This window comes from Halichoerus grypus, chromosome 11, assembly GCF_964656455.1.
Source record: "Halichoerus grypus chromosome 11, mHalGry1.hap1.1, whole genome shotgun sequence".
NCBI lineage: Eukaryota > Metazoa > Chordata > Mammalia > Carnivora > Phocidae > Halichoerus > Halichoerus grypus.
Window position 1 is genome coordinate 11938067 of NC_135722.1, and position 22422 is coordinate 11960488.

At 39.8% G+C, this 22422-nt stretch overlaps 1 protein-coding gene across 1 annotated transcript in view; it reads left to right on the forward strand.

The window, feature by feature from the left end:
* LPXN (leupaxin) overlaps positions 1–22422 on the forward strand; it is a 41295-nt gene that overhangs the window by 14152 nt on the left and 4721 nt on the right. Inside the window, exons 4-7 of the mRNA XM_036076518.2 lie at positions 4281–4380; positions 7404–7571; positions 8488–8661; positions 8753–8834. Of these exons, the coding sequence (XP_035932411.1) occupies positions 4281–4380; positions 7404–7571; positions 8488–8661; positions 8753–8834 (524 nt within the window). The remainder of the gene's footprint in view (positions 1–4280; positions 4381–7403; positions 7572–8487; positions 8662–8752; positions 8835–22422) is intronic.

Genomic DNA, 22422 nt, shown 5'->3' on the forward strand with positions numbered 1-22422 from the left:
TTAACAATGTATCTTAGAAGTCTTCCTTAGTTTGGGGTGCTTGGGTGGCTCAGTTGGTTAAGCGTCTGCCTTCGGCTGAGGTCATGATCCCAGGGTCCTGGGATCAAGTCCCACATTGGGCTCCCTGCTCAGTGGGGAGCCTGCTTCTCCCTCTGCTCCTCCCCCCCAGCTTGTGCGCACTCTCTCTGTCTCTCTTTGTTCTCTGTCAAATAAATAAATAAAATCTTAAAAAAAAAAAAGAAGTCTTCCTTAATTCATATAAATCTATGCCTGCATTCCTTTTAGCAGCTGCACGGTATTCTGTAGCATGTATCTATAATTTATTTAGCTATATGTCCATTTATTTTATTTTTAATTTGTTCATAAAGACTGTACTTTTTTATGTCTTAAGGAACATACTTCTACATATACCTTTTTATGTATATCTTCATTTTCTTGTAGGATAGAATCTTGGAAGTGAAATTGCTGAATCCAAGGATATATGCATATGAAATACTGATAGATACTGCCTTGCAAAGGATATAATAAATTTACATTGCTACCTATGATGTGTGTAAATGTATATGTGTAAGATAATCCCGACTTTTGCCACCACTGCATGTTATCAGTCTTTCAGATTTTTGACTAATGGGTAAAAATTGGTATCTCACTATTTAATTTGGATATTAAAGATTGAGATTGAACATATTTTTATATGGTAATAAAAATTCAAATTTCTTTTTCTGAAACTTGCTTTTTTTCTTTTAATCCCCTAGCCCATGTTTCTATTACCTTGCCTTATTGATTTGTAGACTTTTTAATATTTGGATATTATTTATGTTTTAAATACTTACGTATTTTTGAATTTTTTTGAGATTAGCCCTATTGATATTTTTTCTTTTTTTTGCCTTCACTTCAGAGTTTATGCCTTTCTTAGGAAAGTCTTCATCACCCCAAATTATAAAAAATGTCCTCCATTTTCTTTTTTGTTAATGTTTAAACGAATTTATGTCTTTAATTCATTTAAAACTTATGCATGTGTAGAGTTTGTTAAAGATCTAAATTTATTGTGTTTCAGATAGGTTGTCATGCATTTTGTGTCTAATAGTCTATTTCTGATTATTTGAAATGGCACATTTAGCATATGCAAGATTCTCATGGTTCAGGAGTCTCTTTCTGGGCTTTCTCTCTGTTCCATTCCTTTGATCTGTTTGTCCGTTTCTTTACCAACATCACACAAATTTTATTGTCAATTTATAGGAACGCACAGCTATTGGACAGATCTTCCCTCTTCATCTCTTTTTTATTCCCCAAAAATTATTTTGAGTGTTCTAGCCCATGAATTTTAGCATCAACTTATTAATGAACTTGAATAATTCTATTAGGATTTCTGTATGAATTACACTGAATTTATAGTTTAACTGGAGAAACTGACATCCAGCTCATGTCCCCACACACATGTTCTTTCTTTAAAAAACAAAAAAAGAGTCACATGCTCTACCCACTGAGCCAGCCAGGCGCCCCCTCATTTTATTCTCATACCTAGTAACCATACTGGTATTTTCTATACATTCTAATAATTATCCAGTCACTTATCTTACATTTTCCAGGTAAGTGATCATACCATCTATTTAAAAGAGAAAATAGGAATGAGAATGCTTTGCCTTTTTCTTTCCAATATATAAATCTCTTATTTGTATTCTTAAATGCATCCAGTAATGCAGTCTGCAATAATATTGCAGACCAGCAATGATAGTAGGATCCTTGTCCTTCTCTTCCCTCTCTTTTTTAAAGATTTTATTTATTTTATTTTAGAGAGGTAGGGGAGGGGCAGAGGGAGAGGGAGAGAATCTTAAGCAGACTCACCGCTGAGCACGGAGCTCTTCTCTTAATTAGAAATGTGTTTAGTATTTGCACATTAAATATGAGGTTCATTATAGATTTTATATTTTATCAGGTTATGAAACTTCTTTTCCTCGATCCTCAACAACAGGAATGGTGGTGGAATTTGTTTCCTACTGCTTTTCAACACCTATCAATACGTTTATAAAGCTTTTCTCTGTTCTCGGGTATAATGAATTATAGTAATCCTTTTTCTAATGTTGAACCACACTTGAAAGACTGGCATAACACTATCTAGCCAGGATGTTTTTAAAACTCATTTCTGCTGTTTTTATTGAACTTCCCTCCCTCCCCGCCATGCACGCATGCATACACACATACATACATACACTGTGCTCTTTTTGTCTGGTTTTAGTATTGAGTTTCTGTGATATTTCTAGAACTTATTTGGTGATTTTCCATATTTTTCTATGTACTGGAAATTTACACAATTCTCTCCAAAACCTCAGTTTCTGTTTGTTTTCTGTTTCAATAATTTACGCTTTTAGTTCTTCTGTTTAATTATTTTAGGGTTTTTTTTTTTTTTTAGGTTCTTGAGTTGAATGTTTTGTTTATTTGCTTCTAGTCTCTTATTTTTCAATATTGCACTGAAATCCATTTGTATTTTTTCCTGTTAATAGCATATTGGTGGGACGTCTGGGTGGCTCAATTGGTTAAGAGTCTGCCTTTGACTCAGGTCATGATCCCAGGGTCCTGGGATCAAGTCCCACATTGGGCTCCTTGCTTAGCGGGGAGTCTGCTTCTCTGTCTCCCTCTGACCCTCCCCCTGCTCATGCGCCCTCACACATGCACGCACACTCTCTCTGACAAATAAATAAATAAAATCTAAAAAAAAATATATTGGTTCAACTTCGAAGGGTGTGTGTGTGTATGTGCTTTCATTGTTATTTCTAAATAGGTTGAAAATTCAGTTTATTTTTTTGCTTCACAAGAATTATTTGGAAGTGCTTTATTTTTTCTTAAGCCGGTAGATTTCTTATGATTAATTTGTATTAAAGTAATAGAAGAATATGGTCTGTATTTACTTCTTAGAATTTATTGAGCTTTTATTCTGTGCTCTCGTACACAGTTAATTTGCTAACAATTGTCTGGGATGCCTGGGTGGCTCAGTTGGTTAAGTATCTGCCTTTGGCTCAAGTCATGATCCCGGGGTTCTGGGATCGAGCCTCTCGTCGGGGCTCCCTGCTCAGTGGTGAGTCTGTTTCTCCCTCTGCCTGCCGCTCCCCCTGCTTGTGCTTTCTCTCTGTCTCTGACAAATAAAATCTTTAAAAAAAATTTACTAACAATTGGGCAAGTATTTGAATAGACTCTGTATTCTGTTTCTTGGGTCCAAATTTTAATCATCAATTTATTCACAATTATATCGTTGTAAAATGAACATCATGTACATGGTCTAAACTCTCTCAGTGGTCTTTTTCTGTAAAGGGCCGACAGTAAATATTTTGACCTTGGACCACAAGGTCTCTGTTGGAACTATCCAACTCTGTAAGAAAGCAGCAGTATGTAAATGAATGGGCATGGCCAAATTTGGCCCAGGGACCTTAGTTCGCTGATGCTTGCTCTTTATTCTTAGTTTTTATCTTTCATCTGACAATGAGAGAAAGTGTAATACTTTATAATTTCAAAAATAATGCTTTGCAAATAAAAAAATGTATATTGGGCCATTGTCTTTTTGTTGTTGTTGTTAAAGATTTTATTTATTTATTTGACAGAGAGAGAGACCACTAGAGAGGGAACATAAGCAGGGGGGAGTGGGAGAGGGAGAAGCAGGCTCCCTGTAGGGAGCCCCATGCGGGGCTCGATCCCAGGACCCTGAGATAATGACCTGAGCCGAAGGCAGATGCTTAACTGACTGAGTCACCCAGGCATCCCTGGGCCATTGTCTTCTTTTTTTTTTTTTTTTTTTAAAGATTTTATTTATTTATTTGAGAGAGAGAGAACGAGAGAGAGGGGGGAGGGTTAGAGGGAGAAACAGACTCCCTGCCGAGCAGGGAGCCCGATGCGGGACTCGATCCAGGGACTCCAGGATCATGACCTGAGCCGAAGGCAGTCGCTTAACCAACTGAGCGACCCAGGCGCCCTGGGCCATTGTCTTCTTAAAGGTCTTTTCAGAAGCTGCTTTGCACCTGGCCATTGGGGGACAATGGCCTGCTCAGCGCTTTTCTGCACTTGAGAACAATGGTCAGCTTTTGAGATGACCAGAACGGAGATATAGAGACAAAAGGCAAGGAGACCTTGTTCAGATTTTTAGTCACTACCTACTTTTAAATACTCTCTTTCTCTAGTTTTACCCACATCTAAGGGGTTAATAGTTAAAACTGCATTTTCTGGTATTTTATGTGTGGCTTAACATTTATCTGAGTTTTGATGTGTTAGGATTTTTTTTTTTCTCCCTGTAGTAAGGTCCAAGAGCCAAAGAAAGCACCACATCCTCCTAAAACCTCAGCAGCTGCTCAGCTGGATGAGCTCATGGCCCACCTGTGTGAGATGCAGACCCAGGTGAGTGCAGTTCCTGAGTGTGTCTCTGTGTAGCTCAGCTCTGCTGTCCCCTTTCAGAACTCTTGGTTGTCATTCATTTTTCCCAGACTAAATTTAATTCAGCAGATGAACTCAACTTTCTATTATGTATTAACACAAAAGATAATACGATGCAGGCTCTGATCTCAAGGAATGTGGAATGTGCTTGGTAAAATGAAGCAGAAGCCCATGTAACATTTGTAGATTAAAACACAGATGGTGTTTATCAAAATATGTGCAGCCAACATTAGGAATGTGGAGACTTTTATCAGAGGTGGGGATGGGATGTGGGATGGACTCCAAAGAATGGAAAGGGTTTGAACACAAAGAGATGAGAGAAGAGGCCCTTCCAGTTGGCATGAGCCCCAAGGGCATGGGCATCTACAGCTGGATGCAATGTGGTGGGACCGTGAGAGACCTGCCTGAATGAGACAGAGGAGGGCAAACAGAGGCAGAGCCAGGGAGATCAGAGTATGGCTTTGAAAGTAGGGAGGATGAGGAGTCCTGAGCTAGCCTCTAAAGCATGAGTGGTGAGCTCACGTGGCCTGGCAGGGGATGGAAATCAGAGAAGTGGGCTTAATAATTTATTAAGGGAAATCATCTAGAATTCTTAAGGTGGAGAATTCAACCACTCTAAATTGGAGGATTTGATATGCACACATGAGTGGCTATAAAATAATTGCAAGGCGGTATATAAAAAGGTGTGTCACTGGGGATGTCAGGAACCTGATCTTTGTGGCTCACCTTTGGACTCCCAATGCCTGCGCAGTTCTGACATATTAGAGGAACAAATGAATGGACGTCAGAAACAAATTTTCTTCAGTGCCTACAGTAGAGCTGGGTACATTCCTCATTGTATTGTATATCTGAAAATACTGGGGAAAAAATTTACATTAGGAGTTTTAATTGTGCTTCCTAATTGATTTAGTGTGTGTCATGGTTTATTTACATTTTTAAAATACCTGTTTATTTTTTGAATGAGCCATAATTCATGTTGTGCAAAAATCAAAAGTACAAAAGTTTGCAGTGAGCTATTTCCCTATCAGCCCTGTCCCCAGCCATCCAGTTCTGTCCCTGTTTCTTTTTTTTTTTTTTTTAAGATTTTATTTATTTGACAGAGAGAGACACAGCGAGAGAGGGAACACAAGCAGGGGGAGTGGGAGAGGGAGAAGCAGACTTCCCACGGAGCAGGGAGCCCGATGTAGGGCTCGATCTCAGGACCCTGGGATCATGACCTGAGCTGAAGGCAGACACTTAATGACTGAGCCACCCAGGCACTTCTCTGTCCCTGTTCCTTATATATTCACTCAGAAGTATTCTGGAATATGTAAGCAAACAGATGTAGATATGGATAGATATATGTGTGTATATATGTATATGTGTATATACATATAAAATTGTGTTTTTACCTACTTCATATTGATGACCCTTTTGGGCTTTCCAGACGGTAACCTTTGGAACACTAATCTCTTCAACATTAAGTAACATTATATAATAGAGGAGGAAGGAAATCTGTCAGTTGATAAGTTTCTTGAAGGGAAATGAGCATTTTGGATTAGTGAGATAATGCAAGGTTATTCCTGGCAGTGAAAATAGGATACTTAGAGGCCTGAGGGCAGAGAGTAACAAATCACATTCAAGAGACTGCAGGGAGCCTGGCTGGCCTCAAACAATGGAGGCTTTTAGTGAGTAATGAAAGATGAGATTGGAAAGGTAAAGTGAGGGCGGCGGATGTGAGACTTTGAATGTCTGTCTAGTGCATGCAAATCTGATGCCGTGGAGGCCGTAGAGAGCACCTGTTTCCTGATCAGGAAGTATTAGGTCGATGGTAGTAGTAGCCCAGTTGGAAAGGAGTTGAGAGAGAGAGAATCAGGACATGACGTGATGAAGGACAAGCTGGGCATCGCATCTTTTTTGTAATTCGAGGCTTTTCCTTTGAATGAATTATAATGACTATTTTGGGGGGTTTGCTTAAATAAATCCAGTCCATCAGTTAGTCTTATCTGACAGTTTCTCATCACCTTCTCCCCTAACACTGGACCAAGTCATTATTTCTGGTTTGAACTGTTAACAATAATCTCCTTCCAAACTAGTGTCTCTTATTCCACTCTTGCTTGCCTACACTTAACTCCTCACTCAGCTACCACAGGGATCTTGTGGATCAGATTCTTTCGCTCTCATGCTTAAACTCCTCCAGAGGCTCCATCACCCTTGGAATAAAACCTGAGTTTACCATGAGGGCCCCACATGATCTTTGCCTCTCTCTCCATTGTCTTCTCCTGCCACGCTTACTCTCACTCCCTCTGCTCCAACCCCCCCACCCCGACCTTTCTGACTTTCTCCTGACGTACCAAACTGTTCCCTTCCTCTGGGCCTCCCTTCCCTCTGGAATGCTTTTCCCACCGATTCAATATTTCTGAGCCCCTACGTACATCATGGAATAATCTGTCCCACCCTCTGGCACTTCTATCTTGATACATAACTTATGTCTTATCTCTACCTGACATCACATCATACATTTATTTAATCCATTTATTGTCTATCACCCAGAGAAAGTAAACTCCATGAGGGCAGACTCCTCAGTCACCATGTACATTGCTCTAAACCAAGAGCCTGGAGCTGTGACTGGCACAAACTAGGTACTCAATAAACATTGCAGAATAAATGGGTAAAAAGAAGATATGATTAATTGTTGACCTGTGGTCATTGTAGGAGTGAGGAAAGGTATCATCTTCATACACTCAATTTCCCATGGTCAGAAAAGATTTACAAATGGAGGAAGATTACTCATGTTTCACCTGGCCCGAGGAATTTAGGATAAAAGGGAGATGGAAGCATTTTTATTGGTGTTACAATGTTGGAGTCTTCCAGTGCCTTGGCCGGAGGTTAGGTACAGAAGAAAGCATCAGTCAGTAGAGGTGAGCTTGTGGAGTCATGTAGAAGATGCCAATGAGGGCAGATATTCATGAGCTGATTCTTTTTCATGGTTCTTTCCCTGGTGCCAGGTTGCAGTGAAAGCAGATGCCAGCAAGAAACACACAGCAAATAAGCAAGATCCCAAGGCCTCCCTGGACTCAATGCTGGGGGGTTTGGAGCAGGATCTGCAGGACCTTGGAGTTGCCACAGTGCCCAAGGGCCACTGTGCTTCCTGTCAGAAACCGATTGCAGGAAAGGTGCGGTGGGCCGAGATGTTGGTCCTGCCACCATGGATGGCTGCCTGTATGTCTGTCTCTGTCCCACCAAGGATTGCTCTGTCACCTTCTATCCTAAGACATTTTCATAATAGTTAATAATCACTCATCCCTTACAGTGCTCCAGGCACTGAGCTGAGCGCTTTGCAAGTATTCTCTCTTTTAATGGTCCCATCAACCCTTCAAGGGAGACTCTACTATTGTTCTTTTGTAAAGACGAGGGAACCAAGGGCTCTGGGATGTTAACTGACATGTCCAAGTCTAGAAAGAGGTAGAGGGAAGATTTGAACCGGGAAAGCCTGACTCCAGGTGTGACTCTTAACTGCCTTTCTGGTGCTGGGAGGGACTTTCCCACTGCCCACTCCGTCCCAATATTCCCAGTCAAGTTGATTGATGGTAACTTCCAGCTGACTCAGCTCTGAATCATGGCCACAGACTCCTGTTCTGCATCATCCTTCACCAAAACCACAATAAAGGGCTCTGAGATCTGACTCAGCGTGGGGCAGGAGATGAGGTGTTCAGACCAGAGGAATAAAAACTCTCATTTGGCCTTTTCCTCTTCCAGGAATTCCTCCAGGCCAGACTGTAGTTATCCCCGTCTGTCGCTACTGTGCTCGATTCTGATTCCCCCATCCTCCAGGGCAGTGTCATGGTAACGAACATTTATAGACTTTCATCAGCACGATTAGTCAGGAAACTGGGCACCCTTTTACTGTCCGTAAAGCGTGGACACCAGACCGCATAGGTGGGACCTGGGTCTAGGCCTCCATGTTGTGTAACCCCGTGGGGGCGCTGTTTGCGTGGAATACTGTGTGAAAAGTTCTGTCCAGAATTGTGTGACCTGTAGGCCCTCCAGCACCCAGCTGCCATCACCTGCCATGCTTTATTTCCTCCCCAGGTGATCCATGCTCTAGGGCAAGCGTGGCATCCGGAGCACTTTGTCTGCACTCACTGCAAGGAGGAGATTGGCTCCCATCCCTTCTTTGAGCGGAGTGGCTTGGCCTACTGCCCCAAGGACTACCACCATCTCTTTTCCCCACGCTGTGCTTACTGTGCTGCTCCCATCCTGGATGTAAGTCGTCCCCCTTCCCCTGCTTCCGCACCGCGGCCCTGGTTTATAGCTCTGGGGCTTTCTAATATGGCTCCGTGTGTTCTTTTTCCAGAAAGTGCTGACGGCAATGAACCAAACCTGGCACCCAGAGCACTTCTTCTGCTCTCACTGCGGAGAGGTGTTTGGTGCAGAAGGTATGCCTGGGTAGTTACAAGGAGACCAGCAGAGCTTTTCCTCGGTCTGCCGCGTAGTCCCGGTGGTCCCGGTAGTCCCGGTAGTCCCGGTAGTCCAAGTGCCCATTGCAGTACTAGATGCCATCCCTCCTTACCTTTCCCCAGTATTTACAAATTTTGTTTAAATTGGTTTCTTAAATCAAAGAAATGCGAATGCATAGTTTAAAAGCTGAAATATGTTAACGGTAATAGTGAAAAGCATCAGTCCCTTGCTTTTCCTTTCTCTACCCCCAAATCCAGTTATCCTCTCCAAATTTTTTCAGCTTTTTCTTCTTTTACTTATTTGTGTATTTTAAGGAATATGCTTAAATTATTATAGGTTTACTTTTTTTTCCTTCTAATTTTAATCATTTGTATTAACTTTCTACCAGGGAAGATGAGGATTTACTCCCCCACCTTATCCCAACATACTTCCTCTCCTCCCATTCTCTCAGTATATAATCAGGTCATAATTGCAGGTCAGACCAGTATTCAATGTGCACAGATTGACAACTATGAAAATATTGTTCATTGTTGAGCCTTGTAGCAGACCTATGGTTACAACAGAGCACAGATTTTAAGAGTTTAGACTACATGGTTCAAATCTGGGCTGCGGTATTTATTAGCTATATGATATCATCCAAGTCATTTAACCCCTTCGTACCTTGCTTTCCTCAGTGATGAAATGGGCCTAGTCATAATTCCTACCCTGTAATCTTACCTTACAGGGTAATTATGAGGATTTTAAGATACAATGGCCATATAGTGTTTAGAATGGTGCCTGGCACATGGAGACTCAGTAAAAATTAGTATTACTATCATGGTATCCTTCTCATATAAATTTTTTCCTGAAGTTAATATTTAGATTTCTTTTTTCACTGACTTAATTTTCATTGTACCTAGCTGTAATTTATGTGACAGAACTGGGAGATCATTCTCAAAATGGCCAGCCGCATCTAGTAGTAGGTCAGTTCCACTTGTTTTGTCTTGGAGAAGTCTGTCCAGGAGACCTCCATCCTCCCGGCCCAGCCTGAAATGGTTTCTCCTCAGGCCTGCTGTGAAGCATTTATTCTGGGCCATTCTCTTGGGAATTCCTTTTACTGCTTGACTGCTTTTTTCTTTGGATCCTCTGTTTCTTGGATCCCCTTTTAATACATGTTGCTACCTGTATTTTGGTGGAGCAGCTCCTAGGAAAGAATGCATAGGAGGTAAAATTTTTGAGACCTTGAAATATCTGAAAATTTTGTAATTCTGTTGTCTACCTTAAGTTGCCTGGGCGTAGAATTCTAGGCAAAATTATTTTCCCCTATAATTCTGAAGACGTTGCTGCTGTCTTCCAACTTCTGTGGTTGAGAGGTTTTTAAGATTTTGTTCTTATTCCTGATCTTTTTTGTGTGATCTGTTTTTCTCTCTTTGCAAGTTTTTTTTTTCCTTCTTTTTTCTGAATTACCTTGATTTTTTTTTTCTGACTTCTTTTTATGTTTGTTTGGAACAAGTATGACTCATGCGTGGAATCAGAAAGCTTCTTTATTTTGTTTGTTTCCTGTCCTTTTTGAATTAACTCAGTGGGGAAACTGTTCACCTCTTTCCTAAGTAAAAACTTGGGCAGTCCCATCCTCGTCTTTTCTGATGACTCTTAATAAACAGTTATAAATAGAAAATCAATTTCAAACACAAAACACAAAACTAAGTCCTTGGGTAATTCCATCTGTGTAATAGCTAAAGCATCCAACTTATTTAAAGTGACCGCCACTTTAAAAATAAATAAACAAGTAAAAAATAAAGTGACCGTTACTCTCCCCTGGTCGGGCCTTTAAGCTGCTGGAGACCAGCGAAGGGCATTATGGCCCTTCATCCGTCCTTTCCTGCCTTTAGCATCCACCACCCTCACCCCTGTTGCTAATCTTGATGTCTGACCCCTTCAGGGCTGAAATAGGAGGGGAGGGTGATGAGCCTGGAGGGCAGGAAAGTCCTAACTTGCCTAGTGCCATCATAAATTTGCTTCATGCTCTCTGGACCTGGCAGATGTTTAACTAACTTTTTTTTTTTTCCTCAGATGCTTTTGTGGATTCAGTACAGGTCCAACTTCAAACTCTTGATTACCCTTCACTTGTCTTAGCTAGCTGTTTTCGGCTTGGCCCATTTTAGGACCCATTCCACACAGATTAGTTTTGCTGGGTTTTCATTGTTCCCTGCTGGTGATCTCTTAGAAATGATTACAGTGGTCCCAGATATCTCTTTCACACTTTCCTATATGGACCATGGGAAACTGGCACCTTTTTCTTATACTCAGTGAGATTGTAGTCAGTTAACAGCTGTGTCTCTCTACTCAGCCAGACTCATTCATGGACTTTTTCCAGGAGTGAGTCAAATACCATTAACTATATCCCACTGATGGCTTGGGACATATATCCAGCTCTCTGAGTGGCTCTATCGAAGTCCCTCTCTTGACTTGAGGTTAGCTGGAACCATGCCATACCTCATCCCTCTTGGTTGTGCAATGGTGGTAGAGCACCCATAGCTTTCTCCAAAGAAATCCCTCTCTCAGTTTCCCTTCCTATCTCCCTGTTTTATATCCTCACAGTGCATGAGGGGTTCAAGAATCATGTGAACAGTCCATGGCTATCTACTTTGAGGGATGTCTTGAAGTTCAATTTGCAATTTGACATCCATTACATCTCATGCCTTACACCTTGTTATACTGGTCTTGGCCAAATGCTGCTGATCTTTGGTTGCCCATTTCCTATTTTAGAATGAGACACAAAAATGTTAATTGGAAACTCTGTGGGTATAAGCAGAACGTGTCGACTGATGGACTCAACTGTGTGGTACTCAATGCTCTGGCCATTTTGCTGGGAGACCCCTGACTATTAGTATGTTAGGTCTGTTAGTGCCTGAGACTCTCTGGTTTGATATTTTCAGAATTAATCACTGCTCTTCAGACTTTCAGCCAACCCATTTCCAGCCTTGAAGACTATTTTGTACGTTCACTTTCTGAGCCCCTCTGATGCTCTGGAGAACCCCAGCTTGAGTTGTCTTAGCCCCTCTCCTCTGGAGAAATGCAGGCTTCAGTTCTCCTGTTTGCCAAGCTAGTTGCCACTGTTACACCTACTTAAAATTTTGGAAAATTTTATTGATATCTCATCTATGGCATCTCCTCCTTTTCTCTTATTCCTGTGGGTGTTTCTATATTAAATAATTCTTTAACTATCGTGTTGGTGGTATTTCAAGAGGGAGTGAAAATAATCCCATGTATCCTGCCCTTCACCAGCACAGAGACTCACCTAAATATCAGGCGTGTTATTATGTATATTTCTAAAATATTATTCATTTAATCCCCACCACAGTCTTATGAGGGTATTTTTATCCCACATTTTACCTAGTTATAGATGGAAACACTGAGCCTCAGGGAGGTAACATAATTTTCTTAAAGTTATACAGCCAGAAAGTCAAAGAGTAGGAACTGAAGCTCAGGTCCCATTTCTGTAAGTTCTGTGTTGTTTCTATATCACCACAACTGCTCCCTGACAGAGACTCACTTCTTCTGCTGTTGGATCCCTTTACTTTCTTGGCACCACCATGGTCCACTTTATTTGACAATAGACCCAGATACAGTAGCATTGACATAATCCACTAACAAAGTGCTTTGTAGTAATTTGCTTGTTCACTGAAGCTTATTCAATGCTTTTCACAAATCATTAGATATTTCATTTCTAGATTGTCCTTTAGTTAAGCAGGATTTGTTTTATTGAGATTTAATCTAAATCATATTAAAGTGTGTCATGGTAAATTTATATTGTACTGGTAGCCATAGAAGTGTGAGAGTTAGTTGAGTAGAACAGTCAGCAAGTGAATACTGCCCACAGACGATTATGATGTGCAAGTTGCCTGAGAGCAGAGCAATAGAATACAGGCATATTTCAAGAAGAGACATAAGTTAGATACAAAAGAAAAGTATCCCATCCATAGGATGACCAGAAAGCACCACAAAGGTAGCTAATACTCATTGTTCTTGACCTCAGCCCCCTCTAAACAGACAAGTCTTTCATGACTTTACGTCCTCATCAGGCCACACTTAAAACATTTATTGAGACACCTGACAAAAGAAGGCCATTTGTTCATCAGAAGCTCCTCCTAGATTATGTTTTTGTTTTTGTTCTTTGCTTTCTGTAAGTGGGTCTCCTGCCATATGGTTGGTCCGTTAGTTGGGTGGCATCCGGCCTCACCCCAAGTTCCATAGTCTCACATGGAGTTTCTATAATGAGAGCTTAACCACTGAGCCTTCTGGGAAATTAAATTCATCTTCATTTTTGTTTCAGTTCAGAAAATTCCTCTTTAAGGCTCAAGTTTCTAAGCATTTCAGGCCTTAGCATCCTCCCGTAGGGACCAGGTCCTCAGTGCCTGTGTCTTTCTTTTGAAATTGTTCATTATCCAGGCCATGCAGGTGCTCCCTAATTTCCCCTGTGGCTAGGAGCCTCACCAGAGTATAAACACCTCTCTCTCTCTCTGTGGCACTTTTAATTGTTAGTGTTTCTTATCTGTTCTCCAGAGGTAATTGGCCCCAGAGAGAGCCTCCAGGAAAGTAACTGCTGAAACTTTCTCAGTTTATTGGATCACTAAATGCAGGGGCATCACAGCAAGTTTGGCTGATTGCTTTTGATTCCTCTCCTGAGACTCACCCTACTTGAAACAGAGGCTGTTCCTTCCCTGCTGTGTCATTCTGGAGATCAGCTACCCTGCAAATGCCTAGATGAGGGTCATTCCTAGGTCACTTGGCATGTCTTAACAATTTTCTCAAGTAACACCTACTTATAGGCAAGTTCAGTTTTATGTCACTTGCTTATATGTGCAAATTCTTGGGCCCCACCCCAGACCTACTGAATCAGAAACTCTGGGGGTGGGACCAAGCAATCTGCATATTGACAAGCTCTCCAGGTGCTGGATGCACGCTGAAGTGTGAGAAATACCTTGCCACATAAAAGCAAGGAGGATGGTTGTGGATGCTGGTTTGTTTTTCTTAAATGGAAGGCCTTCCTCATTCAGTTGTCACTTGATCAGACTCTAGACATTCTTTGATAAAGTGGAAAAAGTATAGTGAGTTCTTCTGTGTCTAGGGGCTTTAGAAGAACACAGGACAGCTTATAAAATTATTAGTTTAGTTTCTTAGATCTGTAGGCCTCAGAAGTCTATTCAGTTGTCTGCTCTTCAAAGACAGCCTAGTTAAACAAAGCAAGGGATATCAAAAAGTGACCAGAGAGAACAGAAAAACTGTAGTTGCATGATTTGGGTCCCAACCCCTGGCTGCTCCCATTGCCTTTTTGGATCTGGCTGCTACTATCAAAATGGGTCCTAGAAGTAATGTTTCTTGGGTGGGCTGCTTTTCAATCCACTGGGCACACTTTGCTTACATGCTCTTTTAGTGGGGGTACAGGTAGAGCTCTCATATTTACAAAGCTTTTGGGCTGTGATATTTGGGCTCAGCTGATGCTGTCAGTCCCCACAGAGAGGTCACCACCAGGATGCATTTAAATTAGGAGCATGACATTGAAGTTAGGCTTTGAAGTTAGGCCTAGATTTGAACATCAGGTGCCCTACTGACTAGTTTGTTATTTGTAATTTCTCTGAGCCTCCCTTTTTTCATTTGTAAGATGGGAGCATTGCTGTGAAGAATTTAATTTCAATTTAGTACCGCAGCTACAGCCCTCAGTTGGAACAGGTACAAAGCAAGTGCTGCATAAGTGGGATTGCTGATAGTCATCTTCATGTTACACAGGCTCTCCTGATAGATGCTAAGGAGAGTTCCTTACAGAGGAGTTCACCTGTTTACACATATTCTAGTTAGTCCTGGAGAGACTCTAAGCTACAACATACTTCTGGAGCCGATGGTCTCAGTTGTGCAGTTGTAATATTGTTGACATGTCTGCTCGTTCAGTAAATATTTATTGAGAAACTACTATCGATGTATCAGGCACTGTTCTAGGTACTAGGGACACAGTGACAAAAGACAAAGTTCCCGCCCTCATGGTGCATATATTCTAGTGAGAAAGACAGGTAATCATCAAACCTAGCCAACTAATTAACTAGCTTACTCTATGCTTATAATTCACTTATAACTTATTCTACATGTTAGGAGAGGGAGTGATGGATAGGGTGCTGTTTGAGATAGGGTGGTTGGGTCTGTTGTTCTCTTAAGCAGATCCCTCAGTGATGTGAAGGGCCAAACCATCTGGGAATCTTGGAGAAGTGATTTTCAAAGCAGAGGGCACATATTACTTAAAGAGGTGCTTGAAGATGAATTGATTTATTATATTTTTCTTTGTTTTGTTTTGTTTTTTTAGTAGACTTTATTTTTTAGAATAGTTTTAGACTGATAAAAAATTTAAGAAGATAGTACAGAAAATTCTCCCATACCCTCTTACCCAGTTTCCCCTAACAGATTAACATTAGTATGGTACATTTGTCACAATTAATGAACCAATATTAATATATTATTATTAACTAAAGTCCATGCTTCATTTAGATTTCCACAGTTTTTACCTGATTTTTTTTTTTTTTTTCTGTTCTGGGGTCCTATCCAGAATGATGCATTATATTCAGTTGTCATGTCTCCTCAGGCTCCTCTTGGCTGTACCAGCTTCTCAGAACTTCTCTTGTTTTTGATGACTTTGACAGTTTTTTTTTTTAATTCTTTTGTATGGATTTTATTTTTTTTATATTTAATTTTTTATTGTTATGTTAATCACCATACATTACATCATTAGTTTTCGATGTAGTGTTCCATGATTCATTGTTTGTGCATAACACCCAGTGCTCCATGCAGAACGTGCCCTCCTCAATACCCATCACCAGGCTAACCCATCCTCCCACCCCCCTCCCCTCTAGAACCCTCAGTTTGTTTTTCAGAGTCCATTGTCTCTCATGGTTCGTCTCCCCCTCTGATTTCCCCCCTTCATTCTTCCCCTCCTGCTATCTTCTTCTTTTTTTTTTTTTTCTTAACATATATTGCATTATTTGTTTCAGAGGTATTTTTCTTTTTAAAATGTAAAGACGATAAAAAAAAAAAACCTTGCAGAAATCTTCACTTACAACCTATTACCCTTGTTAACCTAATGCAACATAAAAAAATTTCCCTAATAATATTTTTCTACATTTGTTAATATTTATGCGTACCTTAGTTAGGTGTACCTAAAAGTCCTTTTTATCCTTAAGCATTTCCTCATGTGGCTTCATAATTTTATAATAATAATTTTAATAATATCAATTATTCCTTTAGGGCTTTATGTAAACAACTTATAAAAAATATGTGCTTAAAGATGTTCATTGAAGCTTTATTTATAGTTCCAAATATTGTAAACAAATGTGTTCATAATAGTATATTTAGATTACCTCTTGTGTGTTAGTGAATATCTTTAAACGTAACATTTTCTTTCAGTTATTTGTATAGATTAATTCCCAGGAGAAAGATATCTATATACTTATTTAAATTCTTGATACACATTACCAAATGATTTTCCAAAAGAATACTAACATTTAACTTTATCAACGGGAATATATAAATCGTGAATCACTCCATGTATTTTCCAGTATTAGGTAGACTTATTTAACACTGTTTTTACTACTTAGCTGAAATTAGAAATTAAACTTACTAATTAGCAAAAATTAGAACTTTACTTTTTTCTTTTCAGTTTCGTTTACTCACGTTGAACATATTACTACTAAAAGTATTTCGTCTTATGTTATTCATCTCTTTATGAGGATGACTTATTTTATTTATTTTTAAAGATTTTATTTATTTATTTGTGAGAGAGAGTGAGCTAGAGAGAGAGCACAAGCCAGGGGGAGAGGCAGAGGGAGAAGCAGACTCCCTGCTGACAGGGAGCCTGATGTGGGGGCTCGATCCCAGGACCCTGGAATCATGACCTGATCTGAAGGCAGACGCCTAACCAACTGAGCCATCTGGGCACCTTAGGACAACTTATTTTAAAGGGTTTAAAAAAGTAATCACCTTGGGTTTCTTATCCTTCTTTATCCGGGCATAGGAGTAAGACTCAAGCCAGGGGTTTTCTAACATGAGCCCAGCTGTGAAAATACCCAGTATTAAAGTATTTAAGAGAAAGCCCTTACACATTAACAAACTGATTAATTTTTTTTTATTGTGGAAATTGCTTCCTGCCTGGCTTCACCAAGTATCTGTGTTTTACCAAACTAATTTCCTCTAACCTCCACCCACCTTTCTACCCCTTTTTCTTGCTGGAATATTTAAAAACAAATAATAGAAATCTTATGTCACCATTAAAAACTTCAATCTGCATCATCTTTAACTGATTATCAGGACTTTTTTTTTTAACATAACTACCTTCACAACTAATGAATTTATTAATTCCTCATTATCATATAAAACCCACATCTAAACTTCTGAAATTTCTAAAACACATCATTTACTTGGTTTGTTTGAATCTGTTAGGTCCAGGCAAAGCATATGCCTTGCATTTGACTGTTCTGTCTCTCAAAATTTAAAAATCCTGTAAGGATCCTCTCTTCCGCATTTTTTAAATACCATTAATTTGTTAAGAAACTGGAACCTGTGTCCTGTAAAATGTTCCATATTCTTGATTTGACTGGCTGCTTCCTCATGATATTGTTTAACTTATTTGCTTTATCAGCCCACACCCTATTTTTCTGAGATATAATTGGCAAATATTTTCTTCAGTTTGTCCCTTGTCTGGGCTTTGCTTATGGTGCTTTTGGTCATGCACAAGTCATTCATATATATTTTTTTCCATTTTATTTATTTATTTATTTATTTATTTATTAAATTTTATTTTATTATGTTATATTAATCACCATACATTCCATCATTAGTTTTTGATGTAGTGTTCCATGATTCATTGTTTGCGTATAACACCCAGTGCTCCATGCAGTAAGTGCCCTCCTTAATACCCATCACCAGGCTAACCCATCCCCCACCCCCCTCCCCTCTAGAACCCTCAGTTGGTTTCTGAGTCCATAGTCTCTCATGGTTCGTCTCCCCCTCTGATTCCCCCCCCCTTCATTTTTACCTTCCTACTGTCTTTTTTTTTTTAAACATATAATGTATTGTTTCAGAAGTACAGGTCTGTGATTCAACAGTCCTACACAATTCACAGCGCCCACCGCAGCACACACCCTCCCCATGTCCATCACCCAGGCACCCCATCCCTCCCACCCCCCACCACTCCAGCAACCCTCAGTTTGTTCCCTGAGATTAAGAATTCCTCATATCAGTGAAATCATATGATACATGTCTTTCTCTGATTGACTTATTTCGCTAAGCATAATACCCTCTAGGTCCATCCACATCGTTGCAAATGGCAAGATTTCGTTCTTTTTTGATGGCTGCATAATATTCCATTGTATATATATACCACTTCTTCTTTATCCATTCATCTGTCGATGGACATCTTGGCTCTTTCCACAGTTTGGCTGTTGTGGACATTGCTGCTATAAACATTGGGGTGCATGTACCCCTTTGGATCACTACATTTGTATCTTTGGGGTAAATACCCAGTAGTGCAATTGCTGGGTCATATGGTAGCTCTGTTTTCAACTTTTTGAGGAACCTCCATACTGTTTTCCAGAGTGGCTACACCAGCTTGCCTTCCCACCAACAGTGTAGGAGGGTTCCCCTTTCTCCGCATCCTCGCCAACATCTGTCATTTCCTGACTTGTTAATTTTAGCCATTCTGATTGGTGTGAGGTGGTATCTCATTGAGGTTTTGATTTGGATTTCCCTGATGCTGAGCGATGTTGAGCACTTTATCATGTGTCTGTTGGCCATTTGGATGTCTTCTTTGGAAAAATGTCTGTTCATGTCTTCTGCCCATTTCTTGATTGGATCATTTGTTCTTGGGGTGTTGAGTTTGATAAGTTCTTTATAGATTTTGGATACTAGCCCTTCATCTGATATGTCATTTGCAAATATCTTCTCCCATTCTGTTGGTTGTCTTTTGGTTTTGTTGACTGTTTCTTTTGCTGTACAAAAGCTTTTTATCTTGATGAAGTCCCAATAGTTCATTTTTTGCCCTTGCTTCCCTTGCCTTTGGCAATGTTTCTAGGAAGAAGTTGCTGCGGCTGAGGTCGAAAAGGTTGCTGCCTGTGTTCTCCTCTAGGATTTTGATGGACTCTTGTCTCACATTGAGGTCTTTCAACCATTTTGAGTCTATTTTTGTGTGTGGTGTAAGGAAATGGTCCAGTTTCATTCTTCTGCATGTGGCCGTCCAATTTTCCCAACACCATTTGTTGAAGAGACTGTCTTTTTTCCATTGGACATTCTTTCCTGCTTTGTCGAAGATTAGTTGACCATAGAGTTGAGGGTCCATTTCTGGGCTCTCTATTCTGTTCCATTGATCTGTGTGTCTGTTTTTGTGCCAGTACCATACTGTCTTGATGATGACAGCTTTGTAATAGAGCTGGAAGTCCGGAATTGTGATGCCACCAGCTTTGCTTTTCTTTTTCAACATTTCCCTGGCTATTTGGGGTCTTTTCTGGTTCCATACAAATTTTAGGATTATTTGTTCCATTTCTTCGAAAAAAATGGATGGTATTTTGATAGGGATTTCATTAAATGTGTAGATTGCTCTAGGTAGCATTGACATCTTCACAATATTTGTTCTTCCAATCCATGAGCATGGAACGTTTTTCCATTTCTTTGTGTCTTCCTCAACTTCTTTCATGAGTATTTTATAGTTTTCTGAGTACAGATTCTTTGCCTCTTTGGTTAGATTTATTCCTAGGTATCTTATGGTTTTGGGTGCAATTGTAAATGGGATCGACTCCTTAATTTCTCTTCTGTCTTGTTGTTGGTGTATAGGAATGCCACTGATTTCTGTGCATTAATTTTATATCCTACCACTTTACTGAATTCCTGTATGAGTTCTAGCAGTTTTGGGGTGGAGTCTTTTGGGTTTTCCACATAAAGTATCATATCATCTGCAAAGAGTGAGAGTTTGACTTCTTCTTTGCCCATTTGGATGCCTTTTATTTCTTTTTGTTGTCTGATTGCTGTGGCTAGGACTTCTAATACAATGCTGAATAGCAGTGGTGATAGTGGACATCCCTGCCGTGTTCCTGACCTTAGGGGGAAAGCTCTCAGTTTTTCCCCATTGAGAATGATATTCGCTGTGGCTTTTTCATAGATGGCTTTTATGATATTGAGGTATGTACCCTCTACCCCTATACTCTGAAGAGTTTTGATCAAGAAAGGATGCTGTACTTTCTCAAATGCTTTTTCTGCATTTATTGAGAGGATCATATGATTCTTGTTCTTTCTTTTATTAATGTATTGTATCACATCGATTGATTTGCGGATGTTGAACCAACCTTGCAGCCCAGGAATAAATCCCACTTGGTCATGGTGAATAATCCTTTTAATGTACTCTTGTATCCTATTGGCTAGTATTTTGGTGAGAATTTTTGCATCCATGTTCATCAGGGATATTGGTCTGTAATTCTCCTTTTTGATGGGGTCTTTGTCTGATTTTGGGATCAAGGTAATGGTGGCCTCATAAAATGAGTTCGGAAGTTTCCCATCCATTTCTATTTTTTGGAACAGTTTCAGAAGAATAGATATTAATTCTTCTTGAAATGTTTGATAGAATTCCCCTTGGAAACCATCTGGCCCTGGACTCTTGTTTGTTGGGAGATTTTTGATGACTGCTTCAATTTCCTTAATGGTTATAGGTCTGTTCAGGTTTTCTATTTCTTCCTGGTTCAGTTTTGGTAGTTTATACATCTCTAGGAATGCATCCATTTCTTCCAGATTGTCTAATTTGCTGGCATATTGTTGCTCATAATATGTTCTTATAATTGTTTGTATTTCTTTGGTGTTGGTTGTGATCTCTCCTCTTTCATTCATGAGTTTATTTATTTGGGTCATTTCTCTTTTATTTTTGATAACTCTAGCGAGGGGTTTATCAATCTTATTAATCCTTTCCAAGAACCAGCTCCTAGTTTCGTTGATCTGTTCTACTGTTCTTTTGGTTTCTATTTCATTGATTTCTGCTCTGATCTTTATTATTTCTCTTCTCCTGCTGGGTTTGGGCTTTATTTGCTGTTCTTCCTTCAGCTCCTTTAGGTGTAGGGTTAGGTTGTGTATTTGAGATCTTTCTTGTTTCTTGAGAAAGGCTTGTATTGCTATGTACTTTCCTCTTAGGACTGCCTTTGCTGCATCCCAAAGATTTTAACAGTTGTGTTTTCATTTTCATTGGTTTCCATGAATTTTTTAAATTCTTCTTTAATTTCCTGGTTGACCCATTCATTCTTTAGTAGGATGCTCTTTATTCTCCATGTATTTGAGTTCTTTCCAACTTTCCTCTTGTGACTGAGTTCTAGTTTCAAAGCATTGTGGTCCAAAAATATGCAGGGAATGATCCCAATCTTTTGGTACCAGTTGAGACCTGATTTGTGACCTAGGATGTGATCTATTCTGGAGAATGCTCCATGGGCACTAGAGAAGAATGTGTATTCTGTTGCTTTGGGATGGAATGTTCTGAATATATCTGTGAAGTCCATTTGGTCCAGTGTGTCATTTAAAGTCTTTATTTCTTTGTTGATCTTTTGCTTGGATGATCTGTTCATTTAAATGAGGGGGATGTTAAAGTCCCCTACTATTATTGTATTGTCGATGTGTTTCTTTGCTTTTGTTATTAATTGGCTTATATAAGTGGCTGCTCCCATGTTAGGGGCATAGATGTTTGCAATTGTTAGATCTTCTTGTTGGATAGACCCTTTAAGTAGGATATAGTGTCCTTCCTCATCTCTTATTATAGTCTTTGGTTTAAAATCTAATTTCTCTGATATAAGGATTGCCACCCCAGCTTTCTTTTGATGTCCATTAGCATGGTAAATTGTTTTCCACCCCCTCACTTTCAATCTGGGGGTGTCTTTGGGTCTAAAATGAGTCTCTTGCAGACAGCATATCGATAGGTCTTGTTTTTTTACCCAGTCTGATAGCCTGTGTCTTTTGATTGGGGCATTTAGCCCATTTACATTCAGGGTAACTATGGAAAGATATGAATTTAGTGCCATTGTATTGCCTATAAGGTGACTGTTACTGTATATTGTCTGTGTTCCTTTCTGGTGTATGTTACTTTTAGGCTTTCTCTTTGCTTAGAGGACCCCTTTCAATATTTCTTGTAGGGCTGGTTTCGTGTTTGCAATTTCCTTTAGTTTTTGTTTGCCCTGGAAGCTTTTTATCTCTCCTTCTATTTTCAACGACAGCCTAGCTGGATATAGTATTCTTGGCTGCAGATTTTTCTCATTTAGTGCTCTGAAGCTATCATGCCAGTCCTTTCTGGCCTGCCAGGTCTCTGTGGATAAGTCTGTTGCCAGTCTAATGTTTCTACCATTGTAGGTTATCAGACGTCTTGTCCCGAGCTGCTTTCAGGATTTTCTCTTTGTCTCTGAGACTCATAAGTTTTACTATTAGATGTCAGGGTGTTGACCTATTTTTATTGATTTTGAGGGGGGATTCTCTGTGCCTCCTGGATTTTGATGCCTGTTTCCTTCCCCTAATTAGGGAAGTTCTCTGCTA